Genomic DNA, 9,793 nt, shown 5'->3' with positions numbered 1-9,793 from the left:
TTATACATATATATGTTTGCTATGGAGCGCAATTATGCAAACTTTGCTATAGCATATAAATATGAATTTTGTGTTTGCTATATGTAAAAGTTGCTCTATGGATAAATTGTCCTTTAAGTTTGCTTTTACCAGTTTTGATCCTCTCGCTAATTTTCTTATTCGTTTTTTTCACAATTTTTTCAAATCTTATGGACATAGTTCGATAAATATTTTATTGGAGACTAATTTTAAACCTACACTCGAATATAATAGACCATTTTTGTCCACTTGACAAATTTAAAGAATCAAACACTATTAAGTGCATGCTACTCATGAAACATAAAAGACCAAATTGGTAAAATTCCTAATTCCTTACTTTCTTTTCATCTTGCTTCATTGGTTGGTCGTCCCAATTATTTTTCACCATTTGATTGAGCACATCTTTATTTATTTTTTATAAAAAGAAAGTTGAATGAAGACTTTTGACTCACAATCTATAAACATTTAACATGATAAATATACCCTCCTAATGAAACGTATTAAAAATGATTCACAAATGCATCAATTAACATTTTTATCTAAAAATACTGTCAACATTTGTTTTGGATCAAATATATCCCAAAACTAACATGCATCACCTCAACTTTTGGGTACAACATCATCAAGTATTTGCAACAAATATCAACCACACCCTCTCAAACACTACCAACAAGTTTCAGACTTCAAATAAATCTTTAATGATGCTTCTTCAAAAATTTCTTCAATTATACAATCCAGTATGAGAGGTGGGGATAATGCTCCAAATCAAATCAAAGGGTATTCACCAAGAACACACATCTAATTTGATAATATAATATGGTAAAATCAATTAATGACCGGAAAATAAAAGAGAAACTGCAGGGGAAAGGGAGGAGAAAACATAAATAGAGAGAGGCAACTGGGGAAGTTAATTAAGCTTTCAGTAAATTATCTAATAATTCCTCGGCATATATTGGCGGGGGGGGGGGGGGAGGGGGGAGGGGTCTGGGGCAGTTAATGGAAACTTTCAGTAAATTATCTAATAATTCCTGGGCATTTTTTGAGTTTATATAAGTTCTACCACAGTGTACATCATAGAGAAAGCACTATACTCATAAGAACTGCATATATCACAGCTTATTCCACATGTGAAAAGCCTCCACCAGTCTCAGCCTGAGTCCTGCATACATAGATGCCATCGTTTAGATGACTCATGGACAACAGTTATATGCAAAAGAGAGCTAACGCCAAATTAGAGAAATTCAACAGGGGGCAGGGAAGGGGTCATAAGGGAGGTGCCAGGATTAGATTGCACCAGAAAGGAAAGAAGGGTGCAGCCTGATTGACATTTATACATGGGGATGAATGGATGATAGTAGGTGAGTAGATTGTGCCAAACGAACATATAATTTGCTCATAAGAAAAAGATCATAGAAACATGGTCACAACCATTTTTATGCCTAAATAAATGCAGGACTTGCTCAGGTTAAAAGTACAGAAATTCATTCCAGGAAATGTGTGACATTAATTATGAGAGCATTGTGCTGACATTCTCATCAAGCCTGGCTTCCGGCAAAAAGGTCTTGGTTTTTGCCTTCTTTCTGTCGGCTTCTCCACCTCACTCATGTCAGAACTTCCATCAAAGTTACAAAAGCAGAAACAGAACCACCTTGTGGGGTTATCATGGAAAAATCGAAAAGATTTGGCATCGCCTATCGTTCCTTGCAGGGTTGACACCACACATTTGAACAGACAACTGTAAGGTCAGTGTCCCAAGACCATCTGCTTAAGCTACTAGCTGCTATGAACAAGATTAGTTGAAATTTTCTAGTAGTCTATTGAGGGATTTTGGAATGTTCTTTAAGATGAAAATAAATGAATGAAAAGGGATTTATGTTCAACCAAACTGATCCCTTATCAAATGAAGAAGGGCATGAAACACGAGAGAATGATTGCGGACGAAGAGAAATAGAACTGTCAATAGATTGTATGTGTACTCACACTCTTCCTTGTCACAAGATAAGTAGATATCTACAGCTTATATTTCTTTCACAAGTTTGGGCAATATAGAATGGATATATTGCTGCTTTAGTTGGGAATTACCATTTCCGAATTAAATTACACAGATGATTGAACAAATAAAAGTTGATCGTAAGTGGTATGCTACATCTTTGTTCTGCCTCCACCAGATGCATGTTTTAATGTTTCCTCACACAAATCTGGACATGTCCCTTTTTTTTTTTTTTGTGAAGATTATAATTTATTGACGTGAAGGAGAAAACCCTGGTACATAAGATGCATATGGAAAATAGAGAGTTCTTCAGAGAATCAAATTTTCTTTGATTATCTTATATGCTCCAACAATATATGAAAAGTAGAAAGCTCTACTAGTACGTATACAAGTGTTTTCAACTCTTCTACACACTTCTTTTAGATATGAAAGTTTGGGGCAGGTTGGTGACTGGTGAGATGAGGATAAGGAGGGGTGTGTCCATTACTGAGAATCAATTCAGATTCATGCCAGAGCGATCAACTACAGAAGTCATTCATCTCGTAAGGAGATTGGTGGAGTAGGACATGGTGAGGAAGAGGGGCTTACATACGGTGTTCATTGATTTAGAAAAGCATAAGATAGAGTCCCTAGGGGGTTCTATAGAGATGTTTGGAGGCTGGAGGTGTACCTGTATCATACAATAGGGCGATTAAGGACAAGTACGATGGAGCCAAGACTCGGGGAGGACAGTAGGAGGAGACTCAAAACACTTCCAAGTCGTGATACTGTATCACTAGAAATCAACTCTTAGTCCGTTTTTATTCGCCTTGGTGATGGATGAACTAACGCGACATATCCAAGGAGAGGTGCCACGATGTATCTATTTGCAGGTGACATAGTATTAATTGATGAGACAAACGGAGTTAATGATGCTGGATAATTGGAGATAGACTCTGGAATCTAAAGGGCTCAGGTTGAGTAGGACTAAGACACAATACTTGAAGTGCAAGAACAGTGACGTGACGTAAACGAGGGTGGAATCCCTCAATATTCATTACTTTAAAGATCACACTCTCTCTGTATTTTATAAAATTTTCTAACGCAACATTGAATAATTTAAAGCTCAAGCTAAAGAAGATGGTAATTGATTAGTTTTGACTATGAAATATTGGTTGTTTTTTTTAAAAGTAATTTCTCAATATTTTAAGGTGTAATTTTATTGAAAAGTCTATTGACAAAATGTTGAGATCTCCAGAATATTGAACCAACTTTATGCTATTGACAATGAGTTTTTTTAGTTTCTGAAACTTGGTAGATTGGATGAATCACTTTGTTCGTGTAATAGCTTATTTGTGAATTATTCATGTACTAAGTGTTTGTGTCTATCGAGATGCATATGTCCTCAACAACCTTATTACTTTCGAACCGAAAAAACCTAACCAAACCAAATCAACCGACGGTTATTTTTTTGATTTGGTTTTAGAAATTTAAAAACCGATTTAAATTGGTTTGGTTTTGGTTTTAACTAATAATCGATCCAAACCGAACCATGAACACCCCTACTGATACTCAATATGCAGTGATCTGACATCGGGGATTGCCAAAGTAAATTTCATACTGATACTCAATATGCAGCAACCTAACACGATTCAGATTCTCTCTAAAATTAGACATGATGACTACCTGAAGGAATTTTCTCTTAATAATCAAGATGCAACTTAATAATTCACATCCTACCAGTGAGTGAAGCCATTTCAAAAAGCCAAAAAATAACTAATGTTGAATTTGCATTCAATTGAACTGCCAAAGTAGGAATTAACAGTACAGAAACCACACACACAATATCTTTATAAAAGGGAAAACAGTAACTCACTTGTGATCAGAGGGGTTAGGCATAATCTCATAAACAATATTTGCAACAACATCCCTCTTCATCTGTACACAATTATTTTGGAAGCAAATCAAGATAAATATCTGAAGCAAGTTACCATGGAATTCAAACACATTTCACTACAAATACCTGTGTGGCTTCTCCTTTCAAGCCAATATACTGTATTCGTGTTGTATCAGCACCAAAATTATCAGGGAAATGCAAAGTGATATTTCCCACACTTTGAAACCTGGAATACCTGAATGGATATTAACAGACAGTATGAGACAACCAAAATAATCAGACAGAATATAAAAAACCTTCTATAACAGTACTCTGAACAATTTTGCTCAAAGTAAATATAAGAAATATTATATTAAAATGATTGTACTTATGAAATATAAATGTCCATGTGTGCGCATGCATGCATTGGAACAATTCTGAAATTGCAACTACAAAATTGACATAAAGACTATGCAGCAGCAATTTTATGGATAAAGGAGCAAAATACCTCGTCTGGTACTCTAAAACTCCTTGCAAATTTTCAGCTAAATCCCATTCCTTACAAGTAAAATGAATATCAGAAAAAGTGGTTGGTGGAGGAGGAAAGTTATGTTCAAGGCCTCAAAACTTTCAAAAGCTAACTTAAGAAGATACCTGAACAAGACTTAACAAAAAGAACAAAAGATATATATATATATACACACACACATAAAAAATAAACTATACAAGTACCTGAATCGCTTGCATAGATTGAGCATCTGAAAAATCAATGCCATCTCGATTGACGAATCTGGATGAATTGCAAAAGCATGTTAAGAGGAGATGAAGATAGAACTTCTAGCATGCATGCGTATTGAAAGAAGTATATATGCCTGGGATTTCAAGAAATTTGTTGCAAGTGCAAGCAGCCTGAATGCGCTAGCCAAAAGAAAGGGAGCATATACAAGATCCTCTCCAGCTACAATCTACTGCTCAACAACTTTACCAGCAACTTATGGACTATATAATGCAAGAAGCGTTAATAATATACTCACGCCCTCATCTTAGATGGACTTGTTCCATCAGCACCACCAACAATTGCTATGCTCTTGATTTTAACATCTGCTGTGAACCTATCATGATTAAAATCAGCCAACTATGAATGTAAGATGATAGTAACATGGAGGTGCTGGATGATTACGAAATGACAATCAACATTTACAGACACACTTTTCCGTTCTCAAACCACTTTGAAGATAAACCAATTCCCCTATTTCGGCAACATGATCACACGATTTGATATTACCTTTTTTTGACAAGTGATGACGAATTTTATTATAAGGATATCAAGCACTAAGCTGGTGCTACAAAATATAGTTACATATTGTGCAGTTCCTCAATTCTATCTAACATAGCATCGAAGTCCTGTCCAAAAGCTAGGTTGCACCAATAAGCTAGCAAAGGAAAAGCTCCAGATTTAAGGCTAAGAATGTTTCCTTTGTGGCCTTAAAAAATTCTGTTGTTCCTTTCTGTCCAAACAGAAAAAATGCTGTAGAGAACCATTTAAATATCCTATTGACTGAGCCAAGTTAACTTACGGATAAATTTCTTTTATTCTAATCGAAAAGAGAGCTAATGCCAGGATAAATGAGTAATAAGAGACAGTAACTTTCATGCTACATGATATGCAAAGCAATCTAGCCCTGTACAGTCTTTTAAATTGAAAGAAGAGGAGAGGAAAGGGGTACATTAATTTTTCTCAGTTGATTTTTGGGAGCAGATAAGCTGGCAGAAAGAGAGAAACGGAGATAAGGCAGAAGGAGGAAAGGGGTACGCTAACTTTTCTCAATTAATTTTTGCAAGGAGATACAGGCAGAAAGAAAGAAATGGAGATAAATGCTGGTGAACAAAGTGTTATGTTTCGTTTTCCGAGTCTACATGTGGGTGAAGACGGAGAAAAAGGAGGTACCTCAAGACAATGTTTTATAATGCCATATAAGACCTTCAAATTATTATCAGGAGAAATACTTCATCAAGGGAACTAGTGTCAAATGACATTCATTCCTTTCTTTTCATTCACCAATCAATCCAAAAGGAAAAAATTGTTACTCCTCTCCCTCCTCAGCCCTTTTTCCATTTACTCTCTTTGTTTATAATAGAATTAGAACCAACCTTATAAAGAATCATCCTCTTATTATCAACAATATTTTGCTTTTGGCTTCTTGCTCATCATCCAGAACTTCTAGACTTCGTATCAATTATCCCTCTCTAAAAGATTTTTCCTTCATTTTCCTCAAAGAAACAAGTGCTGCAGCATGAATCAAAGTAAAACCCTTTCTTACAACACTCGTACTTTATCAATTTGGAGTATTTTTTTTATTTTGTACGAGCACAGTCGATTCCAAACAAAGGACAGGAAAACACCTTAGGGGTGAAGGATTGGAACAAACAACATCACACGATGTTCAACAAGAAAGAAAAACTTGTAATTAGGTAAAATAGGAAAAGCATCCAGAAAGTTTAGTACTTTAGTTTTCTATTCAAATTACACAGAAATTATACTTTCAAGTACTGAACATTTGCTGGGACAAGAGCCCTTTTTGAAGGTGACTGAGAGACATGGAGGAAAAGGAATGTCAAAATGCAGGGTGAAAGGAATGCAGCCCAACAGAAACAAACCAGATTGTTGTGCAAAAGCTGAATAAATAACAAAGTTGACACTTACGGAATGAAAACAATCAGTTCAGGATCACCTTCATTGCTTTCCAAGTGGCCCTGTACCAAAGAATAAATCAAAGTATAGAGACATCCAAAGAGAAAGAGAAAAGGACAAAGTTTCACAAAATAATGGCAAGTTCATATATATATGAAACACACATATACAACTGTGTATCAAAAAAGAGTTCATTTTTTAACAACAATGGTTAGCACTCTGTCACCTTTGTTTAACCAATTTGATGAAAGACGATTGTTAGTTGCTACTATCAGAAAGAATATCACTAGCCATGGGGTATTCCTTGGTTTATAACCTTCCTCGGTGATCTCATGTTAGCAAGTTGAATGTTAGCGAAATAGTCAATGATCTCACTTTTTTTATGACCGTGGTGTCTGGTTTTGATGCGACAATAAGATGTAATTTGTAAGAAGTGATTGTGTTGGTCGATTAATTTGTCACATTTTACTTATGAAAGACAGAGATTGGTATTAGTCTAGATACAACACATCATTCTTTAGATCTAATTAGTATTTTTTACCAACTCAAACTTGAAGTGTCCTTGCTCCAAAGAGAGTAGAAGATTTAATGATATATAAAGATCCAGAAATAACAAAGCACACCAGCAAGCAGCAAAACTCTATCCATCATACAAACCTATTAAGCTTACCCGAGAAGGGAGCAAACTTTGCTACCATTTGGTTAAAGTGTCTCACAGGTACTTGAAGACACCAATTTCAAAATCTACTTTTGGATATTGGGGGAGGTTATATAGAAAGAGTTCTATTTTTGAGGAAGAATAATGTTGCAAATTTGAACACATATGACCTTATACATCTTTTTATTTATTGGCAGACAACTTCTCTTCCAGCCCAGGTAGACTTCTCCATCTTGTTGATATAACCTTATGTTCTTACCAGAGTACGAAGAAATGAAAGGAAGTATAAGAACATAGAACTAACAGAAAGAGGAGGCCTTGAATATGTAAAAAAAAAGAAGAAAATCAATAAGGATGACAATTTAAAACTACCTGAGACTATGAGACTTTTAATTACACTAACATCTAGTTGATGTTAAAAGCTAAGTTGCTCGGACTCTCCAAAAATGTTGCCGCACCCTTGTCGGATCCTCCAAAAATGCACTACTTTTGAAGGATTCGACATGCACCCGATGACAGTTTTGAAGAGTCCGAATAACATAGGTTAAAAGTAATAAGGTGAAGAAAGATTTTCAATGTCAAGCAAAAACTGTCGGCTAGATGCACTTACACGTCGTTTTTTTTTTTTTTTTTTGAGAATTGGTAAACATCACTTACACGTTGTTTTTATCATAAAAGCATCACATTTACGAAAGGATTTTCTCCTTAAATCAAATAAGTCTTTCAGATAAAGGTCAATCTAGAAAGCAAAGTCCAAGGTACATGTGTTAAGGCATATCACCACATATGCTAATAATACCTTGCAGAAAAAAGACCTTGTTTTTCCCCTATCTAATAGTAGGTTTAAAGGATATATTTAATTCCAACAAGCACCAATTAAAACATGTCTGTTCGTTTCAACTGGATCACTATGATAAGAAGACTATTGAAACTATTTATCTTGGAAATTATATCTGAAAAAATTAATCCAATATATTTCCTGCACAGACTGAGTCATCACTACATAGTACAGACTACACAATAACAAAGTAAAAGGTCAAGGATTATGATTTCTCTAGATCCAGCCATTTTTTTACTAAAATTACCTCCGAAGAATTCAAACGCTGCTCCCATGGTTTAAAAACTGATTTGACACTTCCCGTGACAGATTCATTCAGAGCAGACACCTTTTGGCAACACAAAAGGAAGTATAAGGAACTTGGAGAAGCTAACAAATCTATGCATAAGGTAATGTGAGAGTGTGAAATTCAAGAAGCACAAGTCTGAAAATCCTATTTCTAACAAGGCAACCATAAATGACAATGACACTGCCATTTTGATTTGAAATTTGTTCCATTTTGACAAGTAACTTCCCTTACAACTTTCTCGGTCCTTAGAATTATACATTTACAATATAAATGATCAATTACCCTGGCCAACAAAAGACCTCCAACACACCAAATTGCTTGTTAAAGGTATATAGTGACACTCTCTTTAGAACCACTAAAGACTCATTCGATCAGAAGTTCTGTACTCCACTAAGTTTTCTATACCCACTCACTCCGAAACTTCAATTTTGTATACATATAGTGCTTAACAAAACAAAAAGGCACCAAAAAACTCTAAATTGAGCTGTTCCATTACTACACGGGCTAGTTGCACTTACACCTAAAGGTTCCAACTTTAGATCAAAATAGATATACTAAAACAAGGGTTGTTCATTACAATACTAATACTCAAAACCTCCCCATTCCCCCAATTCCAACTAACTAAAACCCTACATGGGAACTGACACTATAATCCAGAAACCCAACAAAAACTAGCAGCTTTAATGTGTTGTATGAAATAATCGGATTGCAGTTCAACAAGAATTGAAAAATCAACAACCCATTCAATCCCAAGTTGCCAAAATTAGTTCATCGGAAGTGGGTATTTAATAAAGATTGAAAATCATCGGGAATCTTTGAATCTGAAGTGTAACAAACAACACAAAAACAGAAAAAAAAAAGTTATCACCTTTGGAAGGTCGATATGCTTGAAGAGAGACCAATCAGAGGAACAGTTATGGTCGGCGCAATCGTGATCGTGCAGGCAAGCCATCCTTTGAGCAACAGATTTTCTCTGAATTCAAACGCTGGCAACTTTAGGAATATAAGTTACCCGATACAGCTTCTTTGTTTTTTGTTTCTTTTTTTCCCTTTTTCATTTTCAGACTTGAGTAGGAATATTTATTATTCCACATGGCCATCCTAAAAATTTCATCAATACATTTATATTGCAAATCTTTAGTCACAAACATAATTCTTTATGACCTCACATATTATTATTTTTTTATAAAAATATTTTAAAACTTGATATACAATATAATACACCTAATATATAAATTACATAAATCTCATAGGGTAAGACCCTAAATTACATCATATCTCTACTCTTTTCTATTTTATAAAAATCCCTTAAAATATTAGTCATCTGGATACATAAATTTCATTCGAATACATTAATCGTGATACATTATAAAACTTGTCTGTTGCGCTTAATATGGAATATTAACGTAAAGTTAATTTTCTTTCCCACAAATCACGTAGAACTGATTTTCTT

At 34.8% G+C, this 9,793-nt stretch overlaps 1 protein-coding gene across 2 annotated transcripts; it reads right to left on the bottom strand.

Annotated features, from left to right (window-relative positions):
• Positions 1–929: 929 nt before the first annotated feature.
• On the bottom strand, positions 930–9,410 carry LOC102605325 (PITH domain-containing protein 1). Of its 2 annotated transcripts, none has more exons than XM_006355261.2 (9): positions 9,209–9,407; positions 8,299–8,379; positions 6,568–6,617; positions 4,898–4,975; positions 4,596–4,653; positions 4,372–4,421; positions 4,011–4,119; positions 3,864–3,925; positions 930–1,177 (listed from the first exon to the last, which is right to left on the bottom strand). In XM_006355261.2, exons 1-9 carry the CDS (start codon positions 9,290–9,292, stop codon positions 1,135–1,137), a joined length of 615 nt encoding a protein of 204 aa, XP_006355323.1. In that variant the 5' UTR covers positions 9,293–9,407; the 3' UTR covers positions 930–1,134. The 2 variants fall into 2 exon arrangements, with proteins under 2 accessions (XP_006355323.1, XP_015167790.1); XM_015312304.1 differs by lacking the exon at positions 930–1,177 and adding an exon at positions 2,181–2,280 and having other exon boundaries at positions 9,209–9,410.
• Positions 9,411–9,793: the final 383 nt, after the last annotated feature.

Source organism: Solanum tuberosum, unplaced genomic scaffold (assembly GCF_000226075.1).
Source record: "Solanum tuberosum cultivar DM 1-3 516 R44 unplaced genomic scaffold, SolTub_3.0 scf00198, whole genome shotgun sequence".
NCBI classification, from domain to species: Eukaryota; Viridiplantae; Streptophyta; class Magnoliopsida; order Solanales; family Solanaceae; genus Solanum; species Solanum tuberosum.
Note: the sequence above shows the minus strand (reverse complement) of the source record. Positions and strands in the feature narration are given on the sequence as shown.